The sequence below is a fragment of the Miniopterus natalensis genome, chromosome 9 (genome assembly GCF_054644295.1).
Source record: "Miniopterus natalensis isolate mMinNat1 chromosome 9, mMinNat1.hap1, whole genome shotgun sequence".
NCBI classification, from domain to species: Eukaryota; Metazoa; Chordata; class Mammalia; order Chiroptera; family Miniopteridae; genus Miniopterus; species Miniopterus natalensis.
The window spans coordinates 57929635-57957053 of NC_142089.1; the positions used below are offsets into that span (position 1 = coordinate 57929635).

A 27419-nucleotide genomic window follows, 5' to 3' on the forward strand; every position below is an offset into this window, starting at 1 on the left:
ATGCATTATACAGAGAAATCAAGTTTTAAGCAAAAGGTCATCAAAATCCTGGCAGAGACTGACACTCTTCTATTTGTTAACACTTTGTGAAAGCTCTGGCCATTGTCCTCTTAGACACCAAAACTATACCAGGGATTATTCGGAAATTTTAAGCACCGGACTCACGATCAATTGTACAGGCTCTCCGATTTGCAAAAAGCTTGAAGGCAAACACCTAAACTTAAGGCATCTGAGTCTGACAATTTGTGAGTGTGTGCGTATACCTTGATAGTTATTTCGAACACGACGTTCCCCCAGTGTATCGCGAGTTCTCCAAGAGCACCTTGACTCTTGTACCCTTAACACTGCTGCCCCGTAGTGGAGCTCCTCACGCATCTGCACCATTACAGAGCTTCCCTAGCTGCTCTCGTCTCCCCCACTGCCCCTACTCCCGATATTTCCAATTCCATATGTGCCCAGAGTGAACTGTCCAGAGCCCAGAGGGGGTTACGCTATTGCCCCGATTAAACCACTCAATGACTCCACCTTCATTTACAGGAAAAACATTCAAACTCTTAGCACAGCACACAAAGTTCTGCCTCCCTCCTCTACACCTCTCTCCAGCCTCCTTTCCTAACGGGGCCCTTCGCCTGTGCTGGGCTCCTCATATTATTTAAGCTTCCCACCTTCTCCACGCTGCTCCTGCTGTCACCCTTGGTAAGCCATCCCTAAAACACCCACCTTCCCAGACCTGCCTTGGAGGCATCTTCACTGGGAGGCCTTTCTGACTCTCCCACTGCCCCATGTCCACCCAGCAGGGCTGCTGCTCTTTCTGACCTCTGCTCGTTCCTTCCCTCTTCTGATACGCATGGACCACTCGCATCATAATTCTCTATCCCCCCCCCCCCCCCCCCGAGGGAAGACTCTAGTTCTTAATCTGCTCAGCATACAACAGGCCTGCCAGAAATGTTTGGTGATGGGTGGTAAGAATGTCAACGTACTTTTTGAAAGTGGAGGCAATAGAGGAAACTTGGAATAAGACTGTATGAAAATGCCTGTGTGCCTCAACATGTCTACAGTGCTTTCGTGTTTAGAAAGTGCTACATAGCCATGATCTCATTTGGAGTTCACAAAGCCCTGCGAGGGAGGCAGAGAAAAATAAGTATCGCTCTTTTACAAACGAGCAGCCTGAGACTCTGATATCATGTGATCAGCACAAGGTCACAGCTGCAAAGCATCAGGGCAGGGGTTGAACCAGAATTCCAGATTCTGCCTCGTAGGCTAAATGGCTGGCGAGTGTTGCTCTGTCCTTAGCTGGGGAGCAGTGACCAAGAAGCTCCCGATGCACAGCCACTCACTCTCCTTAGCAGCGGTAACAGCAGGGGCCGGGGGAGCACACCGTGGTCCACTGGTTTTTATATGGTGCATAAACTAAGGATGCATTATATATTTTTTAATGGTTGAAAATAATCAAAAGTAACATTTTATGACATGTAAAAATTTTATGAAATTCAAATTTATTCCGTAAATAAAGTTTTATTTGAACATAATAACCATGCTCATTCATGTACACCTAGACTGGCTGCTTTCATGAGGCGGCGGCACCGAATAGTTGAGGCAGGGACTGTACGAGCCCTGCGCTGACAACAGTCACTATCCGGTCCTTTATAGAAAAAGGGGACTGAGTCCTGGCACAGGCTCTGGCCCTTCTCTCTAGAATTTAAAAGTGGTAAGTGTTGAGCACCTCTCTTTTCATCTCCATTTTCATTCAGTAAAGAAGGAATACACACTTTGTGCTGGAATCCACAGTGAAGCGAAAAGAACTTTGGAAAAATTGAGCAAAAACAAGCAGCGTTTGAGTTGACGTTTATAAAAATAAAGAAGCAACATAGGATTGTAAAATCTCAGGAATAACCACCTCAGTGGGCTGATCCCACCCTTGCAGCACGGGGTATCCTGGTCCAGCTCTAGGGGAAGGAAAGATACTGGAAGGATCAGAGCCACTACCACTGAATGGCGCCTCCCGGAGTTGGGCACTATGGTGGCACTAGAATGAGTTACACTTAAATAAAATTACTAAGAAAATTAAAGTAATTGTGTGATTTTTAAGGAAATTTAATTCAGTATTCAGAACACACACCAACATGCCCATAAGACACTCTTTCCTGGGGGACTGGTCTTATCAGCCTCATTGGCAGCAATAAAATAACGATGGTGATGCTTTACATTTGTACATTTGCATAGTGGTTTACAACTGAAAAAAAAGCTTTCACTTATATTTTTTCATCTTAAACTCCCAAGAACCCTGTGAAATAGGGGCAGCTAAACCACAACATTCTCCCTACTTTCGAGAAGCAGTGATTTGATTTGTTGAACTAAGTCCAAAGGCATTTAAAGGTCTCCACAGTGTGCATCGTGTGAGAAACACACACACACTTCTGGGAACAGTTCCATCCAATTAACTACCCATGGTTCAGTTTTGTCACTCAGAATCCCCAAGAGGTTTTAAATAATGATCCTTCCCCAAGGAGACCTCACATGTAAGAATTTAGGTTTTACAGCAAGGCCTGTGTGATGGATGGCATTGGTTTAAATTTCTTAATGAACTTATGTTATGATCTAACCCTCTTCCCCCACCCCAAATGGGGGCCTCCTCACAGAGCTAAGCAGAAAAAATTGTTGCTTATGTCCCGGGGGGAAAGCTGCTCTGTGATTTCTGTGCATAAACAATAACAAGCACACGCTACAGAACTGAGGTTGGAGGATTTTATTCTCTAACTTCTTTGTTCCAAAGTCCCTAATAAGTCGGGAGTATGTATAACTGAGGGAGTTTGATCTCTGCTGGAACCCTGTAATCGAGTTGGCATGCTGCAAGGAAAAGAGTGGACACAACAATATTTACTTTGGGTTTAAGGGTAAGATTGTAAGAAAGGAATCCTAGCTATTATTGTAAAAAGAATTTTAACAATACAGATTTCTTTACAGAAAGAACAAACTATAATCAACGTTCTGAACTGAATCTTTTCATATACTCTGAGCAAATTTTGGTCAACCTCTAGAACCAAAATTTTCCTGCTTGGAGTGGCAGGCACGGTTTTCATAAACAGGACATTGCTGGGGTTATGCATGAGTAACTGACCACAGATTTGGCCTCCGACTTTCAGTTCAGTTCTCCTAAACATGCTCGAAGCGAGCAGACCCAAAGGGAAACAAGGTGCCCAACTGGTACCCACATCTATTGGTATCTGGCAAGGAGGGAAGGACAGAGAGATAAAGAAGGTGGAGACTCAGGAGGACTTCATGCAGGTCACATTTAAGATACAGTTTTTACTAACTTTACTTCACTGTAAATGAGCCCCTTCTCTGGGCTGTTTCAGTATTTATGGCATTTACTGCAATTGCCTGGTCACTTATCTATATCCTTCCACTAGGATCAATAGTTCTCATCTTAGGGTGATTTTTGCCCCTTGCCCTCCAGGTGACATGTGCCTATGTCTGGAGACATTCCAGGTCACAGCTGATCATGGAGGAGTGCACTATGGGCAGCTAGTGGGTAGAGCCAGGGGCCTGCTTAACACCCTCCAGTGCACAAGACAGCTCCCTGCAAGTGCCATTTGGGGGGTATCCAACCAAAACGTCAATAGTACTGAGGCTGTGAAACTCTACACTACACTGTAAAGGCCTTAAACACAGGGTAATATATTTACTATATGCCAAGCCTATAATAGGTACTCAATAAACATTTTTGGGAGAATAAATAACCGTAAATATCATGTACATCTTATTATTGTGATCTGATCATCGGCTCCCTACTTGGGATCTTTTGATGGGTCTTAACTTTTAGAGGTGCATACTGAGATATTTATGGATGAAATTAAATGTCTGGGTTTCCTTCAAAACAATCCAGGGGCAGGAAGTGATAAAACAAGATTGGCTACGAATTGGTAATTGTTGAAACCAGATGGAGGGTTCATGGGAGTTCATTCTATTCTATTTTTGTATATATTTGAAATTTTCCAGAGTAAAAAATTTTTTAAATGTGAAGCACACTAAATAAAAATAAAAAAAATTCCTGGGATACCTCTTCTTCCTTATGGGATAGAAACAGAATGTCTTGGTCTGTCAATTCAGCATTTATACATTTCTTTCTACTCAGCTTCCCCTCATCTCTACCTCAGCCTGAGGACAAAACCTGGCTGGTGCTTTAGAGTATTTTTGTTCTGGAAAAATAGAATGTGTTCCAAAAAGTAACGCCTCCCTTGGATTAACTTCCAACTGACGTTCACAACTTTCCCTTCCACCCTGTTCTCCCCACCTCCCTCCAGAAACTTGGTTTGGCTGAGAGGTTACAGGGAAGGAAAGGAAATTAACATTTACTGAGTGCCCATGATATGCCGGGTGCTGTCCCGAGCACTTTTATTTTGAGAAAGTTATGTGGTAAAAAAAATGGGGGGGAAATTCAGTATTTTAAACATTTAATGCGCTCATTTTAACTCACTGATAATTACGTATCGTATATAAATCATGGCAAATTCGACATGATATTCATTGTTCTTTTGTGCCCCATTTTTTGTGTATGTGCCCAAAATTTTAGAGCCCAACATTTCAGAGAAACAATTATTCTTCCCTTTCACTGTTTAAAAAAAAAAATCACCACTGACGTGGTAGAACCAATTTTATTGTGGAAGCCCAAGTGTTCTCAACTGCTGTAAAAAGTAGTCACAGCATCCAAAGCAAATAGCACTCACATGCCTATACTTCAAAATATGTCAGAAAATATGGCAGGATGGCATTGCCTCAACTATTTTAATTGTTTTGCCATAAACCATAATACGCATAAACTATTCATGTTTTCTAGGTGTTTTTGTGAGTTACAATTCAAAGTCAGAGGACTTCCCCTAAACTTTAATACTCTCTTAAATTGTTTACATGTTCCCAAATATCTTAACCCTTCAGGGGAAAAGTCTTTCTTTTTAAAATTCTTCAGCCTCTTTCCAGTTCACAGAGGGTTAATTACATTACACTTGTTTTCATTAAAAACTGGAATCAACTTCTACCTAGGATAAGGCACAGGGTTTAAGAGCACAGGCTCTGGCATCAAAGCGCCTGGAGTTGAATCCAGGATCTGCCGTTCAGATGTGGCGCGACCCTGGCCAAGTTACTTAGCCTCACCCTATACCTGCCTCACAAAGGGGCTAAAAGGATGAAATATAACCCACATGAAGTACTTAGCACAGAACCTTGTATTAAGTAAATGCTCAATAAATGTTAAATAATCATCATCTCCATCACTGTCATCTATTGCTGAAAGTTTAAACAGCCAAAGAATGCTCACCCAACGCTGACTCCCAAGAGACTGAGAAATTAAAGTGGCAAAGACGTGCTGCAGGAGCTCAGGAATCTTCCATTAAAAACAGTGGCCCAGCCCGCCTGGGTGTGGCTCAGCGGTTGAGCATCGACCTAGGATCCAGGAGATTGCGGTTCGATTCCCCGTCAGGGCACATGCCCAGGTTGAGGGCTCGATCTCCAGTTGGGGGCGTGCAGGAGGCAGTTGATCAATGACTCTCTCATCTTTTATGTTTCTCTCTCTCTCTCTCTCTGAAAACAATAAAGATCTATTTAAAACAAACAAACAAAAACAGTGGCCCAGAGGAGGCACCCAAAATTATTTAGTCTTGATGGTCTCTTCTCCCTGTCTACAGAAGGATGAAACCCTGCTTGAAACGGGTCCATGCTATTGGTAGTGGTCGCCCCTGAGCAGACCTCTGCCTGGCTATGAAGTTGACAATGAGAGCCTTTATCAGCTGACCCAGAAAACTCAAGTATTGAGAAATACGATGGACCCAGTGACCACGGAGGGCTATAACTCTGATGGCCTTCAAAGAGCACCTGTGTAGTAACAGGACAGTGAAACGTCCCACTGGTTAGAAAATTTTTATCCCAAATGTCAATCCCAATAGGAGACGTGCCCACTTCCAGAGAGAATATAGTATCTGTGTCTTACTATAGTAACACACAAAGCTGTCTGGAAGGAAGAAAAAAATTCATGGTCCTCTTATTCAAATAAACAAATGCTATTAGGCAAATGTCACATTCCCTTTTCAACAGACTATTCCAGTGCACTGAGAGGCAGAGGAAAAGCACAGACTCGAACGGCCTGCACTGAGGAGAAATCATTTAGAGTCAAAGAAAAATAAACATAAAAGGTAAGAGGAGTCACTCATAGAGCTGAAAACTGTCAGAAAAGCTACCCCATTCAGTTGCATACAGCCCCTGGGAAGTGGCCTACAGTCTAACCTCCTCAATTTGTTCAACAAATCTAAGCAATGAACTTTCGTCACGACATGCTTCTCCACCAACATCTAGTCTCGATCAGCAAATCTCATGAAAGTGCTTTGATATCTGGTAAAACTTCCCTCTTGAACTTTATGTAAAGAAAACACTGAACTTTCAGGATAATTACACTAAGTTTAAATAAAAGCAATTGCCTAATTTACAAGAGGAATTACTTAGAAAAATACCACCAGACTTAAAAGAAGAATGAATGAATTACTGGAAGTTATACTGCTGCAACATTAATGCCTAATTATTGTCTGGCATAGGAAAAAGCAAGCTGCTGCCTTCAATTACCAGTGGAATTACCTCTCTCAAAACAGGTAAGAGTAACAGATGGAGTAGGAGGTAGCTGTTGCTATTGTTAAATTACTTTCACAGTATAAGACGGAGCCAGCTGTTGCCCAGTTGTGATACACTTTACAACACAATTTCTTCTTTCCCCTGGGCCTAATAAACAAGGAACTATTTGGACAATTCATTTATTGAAAGACTAAGACTGCTATACCTGTTTTGAATGGTTGAAAACCAACCTAAAAAAAAAGCAAAACAAACAACAATAAAAACATTACTGAGGAACCAATAAACATCTCATATGTACATTTCACACCAACTTTTGGGTGGCTGGGGAATGAAGAAAAGACTATTTTGCTTCTTCAGACAGCATAGCTGAGTGTTACAGCTGAAAGGCCTCTGGAAGTCAGCTGGTCCAAACCCCTCCTTTTCCAGATAAAGAAAATGAAATCCGAGGCCATGAGAGGAGATCTCCAAAGTTCCACAGCCAGTTATGGGGAAAGCTAAGAGCTACCACCCAAGCTCCTGGCTCTAAGCCAGCGCCCTCCCCACTACCCTCTCCTGCTTTTCTGAAGTGACCATGTTTCTGGGGAGGGGGCGGATGTCATCACCAGATATGACAATAGGAATGCCACTGCTGTTTTCACAAAGGTCGCTCAACGGGACGGCATCCACATGCCTCTGTTGTTAGGTCCTGTTTGCTTCAGGGCCGCCCCTGCTGCCCAGTCCTGCCAAGTCCAACAATGCTCGGACCAGAAATGCCATCTCAGAGCTGCCCCAAGCCTAGGTCTGGTGTCAACACCATCCAGCAGGTCTCCCAGCTAATGCCCGGCAACCAGAGTCAGGCTGTTCACTGGCTTTTGTCAAGGCCCTGGGTGCCGGTGACGGGCTTTCTCTGTCTCTCGGGTGGCAGAAGGCAGCCTGGGGCTCTAGGCCTGAAATATTTACCCTAGAGGCCTGAAATCCACTTTAGCTCTCCCTGCCTCCTCTTAGTTTGGCACCTTTAGACCAGGTTTCTGGATAGTCACGGGCTTTTTTCAGACAGTGAGAACTGTAGCTGCCCATGTGACATTTGGTTGTTGATAGCTGCCTGGTGTGTTCCTGCTTTTTCATGCCCTTGGTTGGAGCTGTGATACTGCTTCCTGTCAGATCAGTCCACAGGGCCTCACGTGCATTCCTGAGAGCCCCACACAGCCCACCTCTGTCTCTCTGCAGACTGGGCTGGCCTGTCCTCCCAGTTACCAGTACCACCCCTCTTAGAGTACATCCTTCCTTTTCCCCCAGAAGATGCATCTTCCTGCATGCGCAGACAGAGACTCCCCTGGCTTCAAGCAACAAATGTGACTGCGTAAAATTCTGAAAACTAAATTTTAAAAGCGCATGTGAATACTAGTTCTCAACCTTCTTTCTGCTGTGACACCTAAGATGGATGGCATTCACACACATCACACCCTGCCCAAAGGCTTTTGTGATCTTGACAAAGTACTACAATAGCTTGTAGCCAGCACCACCATTCCCAGCAGATCACGGAAAGATGGGTGTAGACTGTGTGCCATTCCCGCACGCCAAAAGGAACTCTAACCCTTTCTTACACACTCGAGGAAGTGTATCTGAGAGCAAGAGAGAGTGACATGGTAACAGGATCAACCTTGATCTAATATTTAAAGAGGAAATCATTTGCAAGTGTATCCCTAACCACTGAGCCACATGTCAGTCGGACAATGAACTAAATAAAAAACTTCTCAGGCAAAGACTCCTTATCTAAAATTACTAATTGGCCATTATTGTATCTTTTGAATAAAAGTGGATTTTGATTTACAGTATTGGAACCTCTTAACAAGCAGCCCCCTGAGGCCCCTATTCTTTGATCGAGACTCCCAAAACACACCTTCTGATTTTACTTCCTGAGGGACCACAGCGAGGGGCTTGGTGAATGTCTTCTTATTCTGCATCATGGCCCAGATCATTGAGGCATCCAGCGAGGTGCAGGCTTCATCGGGAGGCACACACTGCAGAGAGGCAGAGCAAAGAGAGTTGGGGGTCACTGGAGAGGGTCTTCACCAACTCAGCCTGTGCAGTTGTCCCGGGTCCCTTATCAGACAGCTCACAGCTGGTTACCACAGAAAGACAGGAGATCTGGGTGTTTTTCAAAGAACCACAAATAATCTGGGAGATACAGTGGCAGGCCCAATGTATTCTCAGCTGCATTTAAAGGTGCGAATATTACCAGACAGCTTATAAATACACCACCCACCCACCGCTGCTCTGTCTTCCCACAAAACAACTGGAGGTTTTAGTGTTATTTAGTGTGAAAAATAAATAAACTATCTGACAACGTTGGCCCTTGACCAAGCCAGCTTCACGTAAGTGGTTCATGTTTGCGATCTGTGATTGTGGGAAACATCATGTATTGCATAATGAAGGTGACAGATTTTACATTTGTTGTCCAAAAAGATACTCATGTTGTTGAGTCTGTTTGATTTTTTTAAATCCTGGTAAAGGCTCATGCAAAATGAAGCCTTCCAGGGTCATCTGCTTTTTTGTTCCAAAACAGAGTCCAGGGGAGTTGTGCCCAGGTGTGGAGGCCAGATCAGCTGCTTCAAGCTATTTTAAGGCCCCAAACTTCGATGTAGCATGCCCAAGCCCAGTGGACCTATTTTTTAAAAGTACGATCTCATTCCATTACCTTTTTCTTGTCTATGCTCATGAATAAATGAAACTCTAATGTAATTAACATCTAATGTAATTAACATCTATTTCCTTTTGCTGTAAGAAGAAATATAACATCCATTAAAAAAAAAATTTTTTTAATCCTTACCTGAGGATAGTTTTTTCCATTGCTTTTCAGAGACAGTGGGAGGGAGATAGAGGGTGAGGGGAGAGTGTGTGTGTGTGGGGGGGAGGGGGGCAGAGACATCGATGTGAGAGTGACATATCAATTGGTTGCCTCCCGCACAGGCCCTAATCAGGGCCAGGGATCAAGCCTGCACCTGAGGTACGTGCCCTTGGCCAGAATCGAACCAGGGACCTTTCAGTCTGCGGGCCAACACTCTAACCACTGAGCAAACCAAGTAGGGCTGTATTGACCATTTGAAAAGTCTTATAGCAAGGCACCTCAAAAGTGAATTAACTCCCAGTTCTTTCAGGCACAAAAGAGCAAAAACTTTTGGCTTTACTGTCACTGCTGCTCTGAGAAACATGAGAGTCAGACACATATTATAACCAGATCTCCATCCAAAAACACAGAAAAGCCTTTACAATAGCTCTCTTGTCGAGGGAAACAATGGATTTTCTGTGAAGAGGCATCATTATTGAAAAGATTTGCATTTTAGGAAAATCTTTCTTACTTTCTTACTAGTTCTTCAGTTAAGTAAGAGCCCAAGATGCTATGGCTAACTCACTGCGTGACTCTGGGCAAGACACTGGACTCTCTGGCCTCAGTTTCATTAGCAAAGAGCAGGGTTGGACTCAACAATCTTTGAGACTGCTTCCTGGAAGACTCTTTGGCACTGTCTATTGTCATAGAAAGAACTCAGAAGCCACTAGAAATATAAAAATATTAACTATAAGCAGTAAACAGGGAGACAGTGGTAACAGGTCTATAGATGGTGAACCACTGTCATATCTACTATCTCATTTGCTTCTCTACCTAGGAAGGAAGCCAGGTACTATTATATCAATTTTATAGATGAGGAAAGGCTGGTTCAGAGAGATCAAGGGATTTGCTAAAAGTCCTGTTAATAAGCAGCAGGCCTTCCTTGTCAGTTCCCATGCTCTTTCTACTGTTACCTTGGGTATAAACAGTGGCGTCAGATTTAGGGTAACATTCCCATGTCATTCTCTGGGACTTACAGCTCCCCTTAGAATGTTCTGAAGGAAACATTAGGACTAATTTTCACAGATGAACACACAACGAAGCTGGGCTTCTACAGGCCAGGCTCAGTGAAAGATAACAGCCAAAGCCATCAATAAACACCCCAGTAACTGCCAGGCCTCACCTACTAGATCCCTAACTCCTAACACTCATCCTCTGCCTGCAGGAAACAGCTAGTCTCACAGCCAAGCATTCAGTTCCCTGTGGCTCTCTACCACTGCCCACAAAGTCCCAACCTCGATGGTCACTGGAAGGTGAGTACCACAAGGCTAAGGCATCAATGTTTCCAAAAGCAACCTAAAGAACACAGTCTAAATCACCCTGTAAGTACAAATGAGCTCCCGAATGATTGTGATCAGATTGGCTGTATTTTCATATGCACTAAAAAATTTTATTTGGCATTATCAGGGAAATGGATGCCCAGGGGAATATAACAGTGCAAAGGATTCAGATCAGTGGTCACCTATCTGATGCTGATAATTTTCCCTCCTAACTCTACACCTATCTCTTACCACTTATGTATTAAGTGGAAGAATTCCATGCATACAATACATTATTATTTTTTAATGTTTTTAATTATGTTTTTATTGATTTTAGAGAGAGGAAAGGAGAGGGATAGAGATAGAAACATCAATGATGAGAGAGTCATTCATCGGCTGCCTCCTGCACGCCCCGTACAGGGGCTCGAGCCCTGCAACCCAGGTATGTGCCCTGACCTGGATGGAATTCAACTGTGACCTTCTGGTTCATAGGTCGATGCTCAACCACTGAGCCACACAATACATTATTAATGATATAGCTCAATTATTAGACTTTTAGACATTGTTTGATATGTGACTACAAAAGAATGAGAGGTAAACTTACATTATGTCAAATATCTACAGAATAAATGCGCATATGAAATTATACATAATTACAGCAGACTACAAAAACAAAACCATGACAGAAGACACTCTTCATGCACAAGGTCAACCTAGTGAGGCAATTAACCTTGCTCACCCCTCCTACAGTAGCCATTCCAGCAAGCCAAAGGGTTCTGATTTCTGCACAGAATGTACCGGTTCCACATGGGGGTAGTAGGAGGTAAACATCAGGAACCGATATGGAACTGAGAAAAATTGAAATATTTGTCAGTTTCCCTTAGAAGTCCTCCTGAGACAAGTCAACCTTATAACTCACACAGAGAAGGTCAAAAAACAATTGCAATACAAGTCTCAGCAGGATCTGGAAAAATTAATCCTCACACTGAACTTGTCCTTTCGGCTCTCTGTGCTTTTGGCGCCGCACACTATCTGAACAGCAAAGATAAAGCCAGACCTCTCCCTCGATGGAAAACAGTCCTGATTTATCATCTGTAAGATACCATTACTTAACATGCATGGAAAAAAAAATCATATTGTCAGGATTTATTCCCTACGACTCCAGAAAATTCACAGTTCCCTGCTCACACGGACTTTATTACTTCAATTGGGCAATTCCCAAACCAAAAACCTCCACCTGCAATAACTTGTGATTAAATGTCTCTGGTAAGTCAGGCTGCCTCGCCTAAAAATGTCAAAGTTAACAGTACGAATGGACGAAGGCCCACTAACCTTAGGCAACTTCTGGGGGTCTTTTTCCTTCTTGGTACATAACGTGAGCTCACACTGCAGAAAGAGCAGCGAGGTGTTGAAGATGGGCTTAAAAACAAAGCTGAATCGCTTCTTATCCATCTCGGCTTGCGGGACAGAAAAGTGCACTCTCTTGGGGTTGTAGAATTTCACAGATTCATCCTTAGGACAAATGTTCTCAATGATAGTGTAATCAGACATCCTATCGGGGTTTGAATATGGAGAGATAAAGCACGTTTGGATGGCAAATCCCAGTTCTTGGTCAGCCTTAGTAACAGACACCTACGAAGAACAGAAAGATCAATACAGAAACAGGTTAGCATCTCGCTTTTACTTTTGGCACAAGGGTAACATATCAACACGGCCCTTCAATGAGAGACATTTCTTTATTCTCACAATATACATCTGTAGTCTTCTTGCTAATGATAAAAGTAACATACACACTCTTTGAAGAAAGAGATATTTTCTATTTAAACTTGATATGGATGGTGACAATTATTTAGTTCAAATGCCAGCCTGGAAGATTCCAATACAAAATGACTAAGTCTTTTCAACTTCCCATAAGTCCTCTGGGAGATAAAAATAAAAGCAAAGTGGGTTTTCCAAAATAAATAAAACACCAACAGGCAAAGCCCCTAATGTCATAACAGTGCATTTGTGAAGCAAGTTGTGTTTTTAAAAACCGCTCAAAAAATACAGAGGCAGAATCTATTTAACCCAGGCAGAGAGTACTGAACATCTAAACTGCAACAAGTCAGAGTGAGCCTAAAACAGTGCAGTAAAGCTAGAGAGTGATCTAAAGTCGGCATCACGGGAACAGGCAGAGCTGGCCCTGTGGCTGGGTGTCAGCTACGGTGCAATCTGGTGGCGATCACGGGCCTGGCAAAGTGTCCCAGCCGCTTACAGGTCCAAACCAGGCCTTGCCAAGAACTCTCCCTTCACTCTTTCAACCCAACAGTATTTTAAGGGAAATCTAATCTGGAAACATTTCCAACTCATTCACACTTCCCTCTTACAAAATATTCTTATGGGCTATGTCGTCCAAACCTTGTTAAGGTTCTTTTCTTTAGAAACAGGAAGTAGTGTTTGGCCAAGTGTAAACAGAATTCAAACCTCAACTATCCTGAACTCAGTTAAAAATCCCCGGACTAGACTGGATGCTCCATTTGGTGACACATGGATCACTGTGCAAATTGCCTCTCCCCTCTATGCTTCGTTCCTTGACCAAACTTAGGATCAAAATAAACTTAAAACACTTTAGAAATAAAGTTAGGCCTTAACCATAGGCCAATAGCCCCAGAATCCTTTCAAAAGGCATGGAGATATAAACACGCTTTCCATTCTGAGAAGCCCAGGGGAAATCCCTGACATTACACGGGGCTTTCAGTCCACAGCGCTACTTTGCAAGATCCCTTCGTGGTTAACTGCAAGACGCTCAACAATGAAGATGACTATGATCGTGTCACTCTGTTGTGCCTTAAAGTTTAATCCCTCATAACAATCTTAAGAGATAAATATTTTCATCTCCACTCTATAAACCGAGGAAAAAATGAACACACAGAACAGATGACTTGTCCAGATCATATCTAGCAAATACTGGGTAAAACCAAAGCTTAAAGCCAGATATTCTGATCACAAGTCCATTTTCTCTTTACTATTTCATTGTAGCTACAGGATCAATTTGACCAGGCCTAAGAAGTGGTCTTGGGAGAATGCTTTGTAAGAAATATTTCTAGGAAGTAGTGTTTGATACCCAATTAATATTCATGTCATTATTTTTGCAATATTTCTGAAAAATAAGATATTTTATCTTGAAAAGGTAGCAAATTATAGATATCCCATTTAAACTAAAAAGTGCCCTTTATCATGAACTCAGAACCTACAATGCAAAAACGTGTGACAGAAGAAATCTTTTCTCTTATCTCAAAGAAATATGAAATGGCAGAATGGGTAAGGTATCCCAAAAAGTTGTTTTGGAGGAAAAATGTTATTAATAAGGCTTTTACTCTAAAATGGACTGGAAGTGAGCAGTGGAAGGACTATAGCCTTTGGAGTGAGACCAAGCCCAGGAAATCACGTTCTGCTGCTCATGAACATGAACTCTGATCCTCAGTTTCCTCCCCTGCAGATTGAGGGGTACTACCTACTAGATACAGTTATTGTGATGATTTGTAAAGTCAAAATTACATGCAAACAACACAGGTCCCAGCTACTCAATAAATACCAGCTATTATTAGTGGTATTCATCAAGACTTAAATTTTGGGGGTTATAAACAGTTTTTTAAATTCCCCAAGATAAATGAATCTAAAGAAAATATCACTCATTGGTGACCAAAGCCCAGGTGGCAAAACTGATCACGTCCTGGATTAAAAGAAGGGACTATGGCCTAGAGTGAACAGAGGATTCTGGCAGGGAAATGATAAGGATGGCCAGGAGAAGGAACCTGGAAATAGTTCTTTAGGCCAAGCCAATGACTTAGTAAGTTTTACTTACCCTAAGCAAAAACATTTTTCAAAGAAAAAAATTTTTAAATTTTCTTATTAGCATTGGAGTCCAAACTGGGAAACAAAGAATATGCAGAGCTGCTACCCTATTTAGCAAAATATATACAGATTCTCTCTCATATGTTAGGTGGTTTAAAACAACTTTAAAATAAAACAGTTCATAACATTTTCCCCCTACCCAAATTCTACTCAATGTACTTGGTATTTAAAGTGGTAACGAAAAGATGTGGCTCATTTCTTTTTCATCACTTGACAGTGTCTTTGTTGGAATTTAATTGTGAAAAACATAGGTGATATATGAAAAGATACAAATGGGAAAATATGCATAGAAAACAAGCAAAACCATATTTCAAATAGGTCCACACTAGAGGAAAAGGGAGAAAAAACAAAACACCCAGGGTTGGATACATGTGAAAGATTGGCCACTAATTAGCATAAAGCAGCTAAGCCATAAATTAGCCAAGCCAGGCACACATTTGGAAAACAAAGTGCAGTTAAGCAGAGCCTCTAAAATCTACAGCACAACAGGGAGTCACCGGCCAACTGCACATATGGACTGCGCAGCCAGAAAAGCAAGAGGAAAACAGCGATCTTGGATTAGAAGGGATCTATGATTAGGAACAGCATGTAGAAAGCAGTGTATTTTCCCCAGCGGAGAGAGAAGGTGTACCCAAAGAAAGAGAAGACCTCTTAAAACAGGGAATTAAAGAAGAGGAGAGCTCCAGGAAAATGTCTAGAGCCTGCAGGCTCCGTTCCAGAATTAGTACAAATGTGAGAGTTATTTGTCTTTCTAAAATAGAAATTATGTGCACTGAAGTTACTTTAATATATAGAAGTATCCCTTTTGACCCGTTAAGTTTCCCTCTCCTCCCACAGCGAAGCAGAGCAGCAGCTCGCAGCTTAGCACCAAACCCAGCTCATCAGGTGGTGACTCCCCTATAAGACCAGCAGACAACCTGAGGCCAGAAGGAAAGTTATCTTCTCTGGAATCCGATCTGTGAACCCGGATATTTGCACTGCTAAGAGGTTACATTTTCTCCCCTTTCAAATGGCACTTGAGGATATATGATAGTAGCATCCAGGGGATAACAGTGTGGGCTCTGGATTAAGTCCTGACTCTGAACTCTAGTAGGTACTAACTGTGTGACCTTAGACAAGTTTTTGCCTCGATTTTCTCACCCATAAAATGGGGATATTAACAGTCTTGTCTCACAGGACTGCTTTGAAGAGTAAATTACTACAATATTTACAACTGAGTTTGGCACAAAATAAATCTGCAGTAAATGTCAGCTGTTGTTATTATTATCACCACTACCTAATTTTTTCTTAAATATGTCTTTATTGATTTCAGAGAGTGGAAGGAAGAGGGAGAAAGAGATAGAAACATCAATGATGAGATCGCCTGCCTTCTACGCCTCCTACTGGGGATCAAGCCTGCAACCTGGGCATGTGCCCTGACCGAGAATGGAACTGCAATCTCCTGGATCATAGGCTGATACTTAACCGCTTAGCCACGCCAGCCAGGCACCACTACCTAACTTTTTGTAGCCATTCCACACACTTATGCTGTGCACCATTACCACCATTACTTATAGGAAATAGTTTTAATAAATGTACAGATACATTTAAATAATGATCTAGGAAAAAAAACAATTTTCAGGAGATATAGTAGCGCAGCATTTCACTAACTTTGTGCAATTTAAAAGATAATGCGTGAGGTGGTTTGAAACATTTCATGGTTACTCTGACACCACAGCTACTAAGCTACTGTTCCAAATATGCTAAGCAAGGACAGGCTTTATTAGAATTCACACTGACAATGCTTTTAAAACATTCATCTATAGAACGCTCTCCGTTTAGGATAATGTAGCAGATCCTGAAATTTTCTGAAATCAAGCTGGAATCATTTTCTGAGCCAAGCCCTCACCAGAGCTGGTCAGGGGTTGTGAGAGAGAGCAGGAAGGTCTGCTCCAGGGCCAGGGCGCTGTCACTCACGCCCCAGGAGCTACTACTGCAGCTTAGCACTAACCTAAAGGCCATGGCCAGTGCTGAAATCTCACCTCAACATAAACGTGTCCATTCTCAGCCACAGAGAAGACTCCCTGGGACGGCACCAGAAAGAGGTCAGTGTTGTACAGCTCCATGTTGAAGGAGATATTTCTGTTGGGCGGGTCTTGGAAGCTACCAGGATTCCCCACCTGTCGCAGGCTGCAGTTAAACTGGGGGAAAAACAAGACAGAAATAAATCGCAGTCAAATAAAGGATAAGGGTCCTGCAGCTTTTTAAGCACTGGACTTTAACATCCATCCATTCCTCCCCCCTCCTCCAAGAGTTCCTAACTAAAGGTAGCCAAGAAGACAGCACTCTCCACAAACTGCCCACCGCAAACAAACACGCACCACCAAAATTTCAGGTCGGCTGAACTGGAAAGTATCTCCCTCATCCATATCTCCTGGAAATCCATTATCACCGGACTCCAAATCTTCATAACCATCTGGCCAACCACTACCATCCCCAGGGGGTGGAACCTGTATCACAATCTAAAAGGCAAAGAAAGCACAGAGAATGTAATAAAAACAACAAATTACATGCATTCGGTTTTCTCACACACACACACACACACACACACACACACACCCCTCTCCGAGTATGCTTAGGATTTCTTCTTCAAAGAGATGAAAAATAAAGAGAAACCCAATTCATGTTCAAAATATGTATCTTCCTTTGTGAAAAACTACAAACAATTTCAAACAGTGAGAAAACACTAGACACTGAAATAGGCCTGTTTATATAGTGGAGGAGGGGAGCTTCTCCTAGGAGGCTTCTCTTCATATTAAAAGTTCTAAGAAATATAAGAGCTGGCTAATGCAAGGAACTTTTGTTATTTGTATCTGCTGAGATTGCAAAGGACTTCATATTGAGCCACTCTCTCTCCTCATCTTTTCTCTTGTACTCTATCTTTCCTCCATTTCTTCCTAAATATCTTTCTCTATCGTGTACAGATGCACCAAAGAACATCATGTTTTATTCCAAGGCACTGGCTGAAATGATTATTCCTAGGTTAGTTCTGGACAAGATGAAAAAATTCACCTGAGGAACATGACTCCATAAATCTTAATTTCTTTGCATATATAGGACAGTCATGCTCTCCTTTGGGGTTTTTTTTTTTTTTTTTGCTTTGCATGCTTAGATTCTGAATATGTTGCAAAACAAAAACATACAGTAAGTCTGACAATGACTACAAATAATAATAACTGGAACAAATAGCTAAAATATTCCCTGAAGGGAACAGGGTGAGGAGAGGACACAGGAAAACCACTTCTCTGTTCTTCACCAGGCCCTCAGAAGAAACTATTGATGTAACCGAAGAAAGTACCTAGGATACTGCTTGCCCCAGTTACCATAACATCACAGTCACCACCACAGTGTGTACATATAGGAAGAAAGGATTTTCAAGGGCTCATGACACACCTTTCTCTTCTGAGGCAAATGACCCCCCCCCTTTCAAAACTTAACAGACAGATTACCATAGCCTCTCATTATTGTTAATTTACACACAAATTTAAAATTCCAAAATCAAGAGGGAAGGGTGGGAAAGATTAACCAAAGAATTTATATGCATATATGCATAACCCACGGACAAAGACAATAGTGTGGTGAAGGCCTGGGGCGGGGGGGTGGGAGTAGGGAAGGGGTAGAAGGGGTCAATGGGGGGAAAAAAGGGAACATCTGTAATTCTTTCAACAATAAAGATAAATTTTTTAAAAATTCCAAAATCAAGTACAGCATATCAGTAATGTGACATTCATTACATCTGGAAAAACTGGATAATTGCAACAAAAATTAGTGTTGGAACTGGCAGGACGGTGTTCATCATAGAGGTCAAAGTTTCATAAATTATTCCAATAACAAAGGGAGATTAGCTGGGCCAGCCTGGTGTTGAGGAAAGATGAGTGGACCAGAGGTCAGGAAGCTGGATTCAGTCCTGGCTCTGCTTTAACTAGGTCCTCAAATCTAAGCAAGCCTCTTAACTCCCAGGAGTTCAGTTTCCTCACCTGTGAAATGAGGAAGTTGCATGAGATCATCGTAGGGTTCTGTCCAGCTCAAACATTCTCAGATTGTCTGAGGAACAATAAACTTGGGCTCACAGGAGAGTCAGTCCCCACATGAGCCACACTGATTGGAGTGCCTGATCGCCAGTCCTTTCTCTGGATGGGTCAAGTGTGCCTATCTACCAGCAGCGAAATAAAGGGGAGTGAGTAGACTCGCCCTCCCCGTCCCAGGCCAAAGCTGGAACAGGCACTAAGAGCATATGTGCGCACACACACCGTGGCAAAGCTGAGCACAGGGATCTTTGAGCCTTATTTTACCATCAAAAGTACAAGGTGAACTGCAAAATTAACACTATAAAGTTCTTTTGAGATATCATGTGTCAAATTATTTTAATATTTACTGCCTAGGGTCATCTCTGCAAGAACAGATTTAATCTGAAAGGATTTAGATGAACTGATCAGAGCAATTTCAGAAAGTGTGGGTTAGCTGTTGCAATGGATTATCACTGGGGGGGATCTGTGAAATCTCCCTCTGTGTAACTTCAAAAGTAGGAGATTTTTTGTGGTTTAGGGTCTTTCTTAGAGGTGGAGAGAGACTTAATAATAATTTTTTGATAGCTCTTTCTGGATTTCTCTCTTTGGCTCTTTTGTTCATGAGGGAGGGAGAAGTCCTCCACTTCTGGGCAGGATTCAAATGAGGCCAGAGAGACCTGGTCTGGTTGGCTCAGTGTGTGGATGTGCTCACTCATAGCCCAAGGGCTTGAATTTTATTCTTTAAGAGCCAGCCATTTGATCCTGCAGTTTAGCCAGAGAAACAGGTCATAATTACCTTGCCAGTGAACCCTTTTGCACCAGGAGATGAAAGAGATGACCACAAATGCTCCAACCAAGAAAACAGGGCCTCCTAGCTCCCACAGATTCACCAACAAAACAGATAAAACAAAAATGTTCAGGATCAAAGTACATCTCATTTGCTGAGAACTGACACTTGGCTTTGTTCGGCCTGGGGTACATGCCCCCTCCTCATTTTCACAGAATGTGAAGTAATTTTAAGGTGACACCCTGCAAGGCTCTGGCAAAGGAGAACACTCACCGAGTTGTAGTAAACCACACCATCTGGGGCTGCCCGCCGGTGCCGAGTGCCGCAGCCATTCAGGGGAGACTCCAAAATGAAGTGGGTGCCATTCATCTTGGCCTTGCAGTTAGGATCCAACAGGGTGAGCTCTATCCCTGAGTAGCTGTTGGCCTGAAACAACCACCACCAAAGACATAAAGGGGGGCCCACAGGCAGCTCTGCAGCACACAGTTAAGTTTGCCTGGTCTTCCAAGTAAAGGTTGCCCGAGGCCTGTGGTCCCCCTTCCCCTTCCCCACCACCTGTCAAACAGGACCGTGTTTGCTGGCCGTGGAAATCCAATAGCAATAGGACTGACACACAAGGATCTGGAACCCCCTTACTGAGAACACCAGAAACCGGGTGAGAATCGCAGCCGAGGGGAAGTGAGCCCATCCAACTGAGAAAACAGTATCAAGTCTCTGGAGTCCAAAAGTAAAAGAGCGGGAGAGAGACAGCTAACACATACGGGGTGGGGCAAGATGGAGAGGGAAATGGCCTTTCCTCTCCTTCAAGGAACTGCACTGACCTGAAAAGAATCTTTTTCTACAGCCACAGTCATCTTTTCGTTATCGCATTTGACTGACAGGGCGACATCCATGCTTCCCTGCACCTCCTCAGGCTCTCTGGGACCAGGAAACAGTCGTAAGCTGGGGATGACGGGGTCCTTTGGGTGGGGGAGCCCATCTTCTCTCCCTTCCTTCTGGCCTTTCCTGGGGATATCCAGGAAAGGAAAAGGGAAACCTCCATTCCGGCCTCCCCCTCCCCGGATGGGTGGGTTGTCCAGGGTGCCAGGGTCCAGCAGGATCCGCAGCTCAGGGGGGATGGTGTGGACCTCTTCATCTCTCATCTCCTCTGGTGGGGACAGAAGCAAGCAAAACATCGTCAGTGTCTGATGCCAGGCCACAGCCATTGTTAGGGGTGAGAACAGGAAGAATTAGCATGGAATGAGCGTGTGTAAAATTACTCTTAACAAGTAATGTATGGAGATGAGTGGACTGGAAGCCTGAATTTTAGTCCTGGTGTTCTTTCTAACTAAGTAGCTCTGGGCCAATGGCTTACTTCTCTGTGCCTTGGTTCCCCAAGTTCTAAAATTAAGAGATTTAATGATGAGATCAAGTAGTTCTCAAAATTGGGTGCCCATTAAAATCACTTTGGAAGTGTTAAAAATAAAATCTCTATGCCCAGGCTGCACCCAAGGGCTATTAAAAATCAGATTCTCTGGAGCGGTACCTAATTGTTGATATGTTTTAAAGCTCGCCCACGTGATTCCAATGTACAGCCAAGGTTGAGAGCCATGGGGTTAGATGATTTCTAAAGCCCTACAAGCCATAAAAATCTATGATTTGAATAAATTATGTGGGACAATGTTAGTTTATTCAATATACCATGAAATACTTCCCTTGAGTCTAGAAATTCTTTAGAAGAGTTTCTCTAAAGATTTTTAGACTCCTTTTTGACTGCTAAATTCTAATAGGTATCTGGGCACCGTGGCCTTTTAGAACCTAGACCCAAATGACAAAAGAAAAAGCTGCTTAGTTTTGTTTTGTTTTGTTTTCTAAAAAAGGTGCTTAGCTACTTATTCCTCCAAAGGGAGATACACATTCCCATTCAATCAGTTCTCAGTGTTTTTTCATATTGTGAGCAATGCAGAGAAAAAAACGCTTCCCCCACTATTCTCTGCAACCATTCTCCAAAGCCAACTGGTGTGTGCTTGGGGTGAATCCACCTCAGTGGGGGCTGGGAGGGAAGGCGGCCAGCAGGCATGAGCTCTCCTCCAAAACTATCTTTCTGAAAAAGGTAGTGCAGCTGTATGGTCCAAAATGAGTCAGAGCTTTGGAGGGCTTTTTAATTTTTACTTGGACAAAAACCTTCACAGCGACCCTGGGAGGTAGCAATATTGTTCCCCCATATTACCGAGGAAGGACCATCTGACGAGGAACCACCTGAGGCTCAGAGGTTAAGCAACTTCCCCCCTCAAACCGTGAATAAGTGGCAGAGCTGGGACTTGAACCTGTACTCAGGACCTTCATTCTACTGGCCCTGCACTCAGTAGTGGTACACTGCGTGAGGAACAGATCTGGGATCAGAAAACCTGATGTTTGAGTCCCTCTAGCTATAAGACTCCGGAAAACCTCAGGAACTTGTTAAGCCTCTGCTTTCTGCTCTGTCAAACTGGGGTAATAACTCCTGCGTTCCCTCTGGGTGAGAGTGAAAAAGCACACGTATGAGTCCTCATGACTATTTTCACAGAAGATACAGCCTGACCTAACACTTCTCTCCTGCAGGCTCAGCCCCGGTGCATCTCAGCTGTCAGCGATTATTAGGTACCTCTGAGAGAGGAAGCCAGGCTACGGTACCCCTAATGTAACCATAGTGAAGGTGATCTCTAACAAAGTTCTCCAGCATGCAACCAACTCTGTTACTAAAAAACAAAACAAAACTGTCTTAAAGATCGTTTCCTCAAAATTACCTACAATTCTAGATAACTTTAAGCTTTACAGTAAAAAGTAGCCAAATCAACCATTAAAATTTGCAATAGACGAACAGGAGCATTTAAGCTGAAATGAGAGTTCCTCATTGGAGAGCTACACTTGAGGAATAATTTTAATAGTTTTTAAAAAATCATACTTACCATTGTTTTCAAGCCGAAGATGAAATCTATTAGCCACAGGAGCCACTGTGTATGAGGTCACTGGACTACAGCCATTGTCCAAAGCCCACCTGACCAGATTCTCTTGGGTTGAAGGAATGTCATCTCTTATTGATTTGGTCATTACCATGGATCTTTCACTCTCTTTCCCAAAGCCAATACTGTTAGGAGCCTGAAGATAGCAAAATTTCACTTATGAGTCTAAACAATGATTTTAATAAGAGTAATTAAATATCTGAAACAAACAGATTCTACAGTATATATAAAGAAATTACTTATTCTTTTAATCCCTATTTTCCTTGGACTAAGAACACTGATGTAAAAATATATACATTTTTTTAATCCTCACCTGAGGATATGTTTATTGATTTACAGTGAAGAAGGGTGAGAGGGAGAGAGAGAGAAACATCGATCAGAAAGAGACACGTCGATTGGTTGCCTCCTGCACATGCCCCAACTGGGGCCAAGGATCAAACCTGCAACCTAGGTACACGCCCTTGACTGGGAATTGAACCCGAGACCCCTTGGTGGGTAGACTGACGCTCTAACCACTGAACCACACTGGCCAGGGCTATTCATGCTCTTTGATCATAGCATTTGGGTTGCTTATATTGATAAAAATCCAATGACAGCTAAGTAACTACATACTAACTGCAGAGTTAGTTTAATGTTTAAATTATTAACATACACATACCAAATATGTATGTATACCAAACTTAAAATTATGTACAAAGCACACAGATGTGTATGTTACATTGTCAAAAAAGAAAATCCTGTTTCTACTTCCTGTACCCTAGATTTAAATGAAAGAAGGCACAACCTAGTTACTTCAGTAGTAACTAGGAGACTGTATCATCTTTGTAAACTATTACATTCATATGGTGAGACAACCAATGTTTATATTTCATTTACAATTTTATGATCTATTTAGCAATCCTGTAATTGCATTCATCTGCCAATTCTAATAACTGAATAAGCTTAGATTTTATGTTCTAAATATTAGTTAATTTAGGTTACTGTGCCTCTAAGTCAATATTTTATTCAGCAACACAAATCGGTCTTAAAACTGGCTTTCACTTGGAAATCAGTTACAAAATTAAAACTGAATGACAGAAATCTTTCCGAGAAAGGATCTAAAAGGACTCTGAGTACCCAGGACATGGAGGGTAATTTTCCACATCACCTTCTGACTCCTACAGCAGTGATCCTGTCAGAGATGAGGGAGCTGAATGCGGCAGAGAGGACCTCAAAGGGAAGGCACCACATTTCCAACAACTGCTCCACTGGGCTGGAAGCCCTTCTAGCATGCAGATTAGGGCATTTCCATGCTGTATAAAAATCACTTTAATTTCCATTCCCAATTCTTTTCTCCTGCATACATGCAGCATTTTCCCTAAATTCCCCATTTGTTTCCCACTCTGTTTGCCCCTAACATGACTAAATATTAATCCTTTCCCACTGTAAAACCATAGAGGATTCACAGGCTCTAAGTTCTCTTGGCCTCTTTGGTTGTGGGAGATTGGCTAAGGGCACATTTTCAATTCAAAGCTTAAAGGAGCTCACCCAAGATGTTTTTCTATTACCCAAGGTGCTTATCTGAGACAAAACTGACACACTGGGCAGTCACAGTCACGTGTGCAAAGGAACTAGACAGCTTCAGCCCAGATCTGTGGCCATTTGCAAAAAAAAACACAACACACAAAAAACTCAGCTTCATAGGTGTGGAATATTCTAGCTCTCACTCCAATTCAAAGAAAACTCCTCAGGGGAAGGAAGGGTTAAACATAGAAAGAAAACTAAAACGAGGTAAAGAAGGATCCAATTTTTCTTATAACTTTTTATTCATTTAGTCAACAGCAGTGTCTTAAGCACAGCTTCTTCCCAGCCTTTCAAAGCAGCGTGTCGTTTTGATTGGCTGGAGTTGTAACTCGGCCTAAACACGACTGCTTGGCCTCATCTGCCCTAGTCTTTCATGCTGTTGGACAGCTGAGAAAATACTGTATTTCCAGAATACTATCATCATAACCGCCACCTGTCCTTTCTGTACCCAGATGGAGTGATTTGTTTACACCTTTCCACATGAAATCTGGGAGCTGTCAGTACAGCTCACATTGATTACGCCTTGGGATTTACAAGGCTACAAATCTATCTACACGTTTGTAAAGCAGCGAGGCTTGAGTCAATGGCAGGCAAGCTGGTTGTCAGCAATGAGTGAATTTCTCACCCTGTATTTCTGGGAGTCCCCAGGTTTTTCCAAAGCCTCCGTGTAGCTGCTCCAAATAGGAGCGTTCAAGGGTGTCTCCAAATAGCACTGCCATCTTTCCCATCCACGTCTTCACAAAGGATGGTGAGCTAGGTAAAATCTGAGTGCCTCTGTCTCCTCCCTCACTACCCAACACACACTTACATCAGAACTGCTGGGCTCGGGGAGGGGCTTGAGGAAGGGCTGGGCAGAGAGTATATAGTGCATATTCTAAAACAATGTCTAAGAACAAACTGGCCATTGCCAACCTTAAAGTCCTGAGGCCATGAAATGTTACAACAATAAATTTCTAACACGTTTCCTTCATCAATTCTTTTATGTTTTGGAGGTTCTCCCGAAATGTGATTATGCACGGTCCAAAGAAAAAGCCAGAGCTCGGCATGGCAATGCAGATACTTCTGGTATTCCCATTCCTGCTCACAGCACAAACCTTTGCATCTCTTTGGACCACTGTGTCATTTGGAAGGTTCATTCTGCTCACACCCCACCCTTCACACACACGCGCGCGCGCACACACACACACACACACACACACACACACACACTCTCATGTATAATGGGGCTCTTCTTTAAATTACCCCATTAAGTTCCTTACAAATCCTTCAGATAATGTTCTATGTTTTCACTTTGTTTAGAGAAGTTAATCGCTTCTACAGACAAACTTTTTAAGAGTTGCTTATGGAAGAAAGATGAACTCCCTTTGTATGGCACACACGCCCCGTGCTAGGAGCTAACCTGTGTTCTCCTCTAAAATATAAGGAGACGGGCATTACTATCTGTGTCAGAGGAGCGGAGCCCGAGGCTCACAGAAGCTGAGAGGCACTAGCTGAGAGCTCGCCGTGTGCAGGCAGTGTGTCAAGTGCTTTGGATGAAACACCCAGGAGGCACTTAACGGATACCTGCTAAATGAATAAATGCACAAATGAACAAACTCCCTTACACCTCACGATTAGTCTCAAGATGAGTACTATCATCGTGCCCATTTCACAGCTAAGGAAAGAGACTCAGAGTTCAACTGGCTTACCCAATCCCAGCTGGGAGTAATGACAACTGGAGATGGAATTTGAATCCAGCCCTGTCTGGCCCCAAAGCCAGGATTCTTTCCACTCTCCCATACGTCTTTAAAGGACATACTAGAAACAAGGTCACTATAAACCATGTCCCTCTTACTAAGCAAGAATTTATGCCTTTTTATTAGTAGGTGACTTTCCCTCACAGCACAATCAGAATTCACATCTGAGACAGGGAGTTAGGAAATCACAACGTATGAAACTGACTGGGGGAATAAAAAAGAACATCATGAAACATTACCTAATTGTTTAGTAATGCTGTCATGCATTGTCCAAAATTGGCCTGGAATGGAGTACAGCCAAGGAGAGAAATATAAACAGATCTTACACTGGGATGAGCAATCTCATTTCTAGCCTTTCTGATTCACAGGAGAAGTGGAGACATTCAGAGCGAACACCAGGACTGCCATGGACCAGGCACATTTACTCAGGGGGAGAAGGAGCCACTGAAAGGGTCAGGGCTGAGAGAACATTTACACAAGAACTCCAGCAGGGAATTAAAAATGTACCGTATGTTTTTGTGTTCCAGAGCATGATTCCCTTTCCTGTTGTTGTTATTCTGAAATTAAAAACATTTGATTGGTGTGCCAGGCAGCAAAGGCTGCAGACACCTCAGGTCACCAACATCGCTCACGCCACGCCAGGGAAGGCAATCGAGACAGTTCTGACTTCACAGAATCACGGCTGGGCCTTGCGCTCAACACCAAATTAATGGTATCATCATTACACATGATGGCTTACTGGGATCCTCTCAAAGTTTAAAAAACACACAAAGCCACAGGAACCAGAAACGATTACTTTAAATTAAGATGTGTGTGCTCGTGGCTTTGCCTGCTGCCCCTGGTGAGTGCCTGTACATGACGTTGCCTAGGGGACCGCTGGCTTTGCTCTCTGCTGTCACACGAAGGTGCCACAAATGAGTAATACCAAAACCAAAGGCATCCCTCTCCCAAAACACTGAAAACATAAAACCCCCTCCAATGGATTCAATGCAGGTACAGAAGAGGAAATGGCCACAATTTTTTAAAAAGACAATGCATAAAAATTTGAGCCTACAAAAAGAGATGCTAAAGAGGTAATTAATCTTCTTAAAAATCAGAAGGGGGATTTTTCTTGAACTTTCGTTATGATTTGCTCCAATATTCTGTAAAGTTATCTCTCTAAACATATTTGAAAAAATTTGTTTTACCAAATTTCAACATTCAACTTTTCAAGAACTAGCTGCTATTTGCCTATCAGGCCAATCAGCTAAACCCCTTCAGTAGATTTCCTTCACGAAACATAATGCTTAGGCAACAGGTTGAGGGTGGGGTTTCTCTAGAGCCATCCCTTATGTAATAACGTCTCCATTATTGGTGAATCTATTATTGGTATTTTGCCCTCAGAAGTTAGAAAGGCAGGCCAATATCATGTGTTTATCTCAAAAGTCGAGAGAGTGGGTCTTACAGGACTCAATCATGTCTTATAATTGTGTCCATTATTTTATACTAACCATGCTGAAAAGTACACTAATACATTTCAGGAATGTCACAAATAAGACAAATGAGGTCCATAGAGGCTAAGGGAATTGCCCAAGGTCACAGTTTGTAAATGGCAGAGTCTGGACTCAAATCTGGGTCTGTCTTGACCCCAGGGGCCATAATCTTAACCAACACACTATTCGCCCTTGTCGAA

At 42.6% G+C, this 27419-nt stretch overlaps 1 protein-coding gene across 2 annotated transcripts in view; it reads right to left on the minus strand.

The window, feature by feature from the left end:
• The window catches only part of TGFBR3 (transforming growth factor beta receptor 3), a 183838-nt gene that overhangs the window by 12425 nt on the left and 143994 nt on the right, over positions 1–27419 (minus strand). For both annotated transcript variants that reach the window (XM_087820584.1, XM_087820583.1), the window contains exons 8-14: positions 22395–22584; positions 20289–20614; positions 19741–19893; positions 16995–17135; positions 16656–16814; positions 12073–12372; positions 8495–8615 (exon numbers count right to left, since the gene is read on the minus strand). In XM_087820584.1, the coding sequence (XP_087676710.1) occupies positions 8495–8615; positions 12073–12372; positions 16656–16814; positions 16995–17135; positions 19741–19893; positions 20289–20614; positions 22395–22584 (1390 nt within the window). The remainder of the gene's footprint in view (positions 1–8494; positions 8616–12072; positions 12373–16655; positions 16815–16994; positions 17136–19740; positions 19894–20288; positions 20615–22394; positions 22585–27419) is intronic.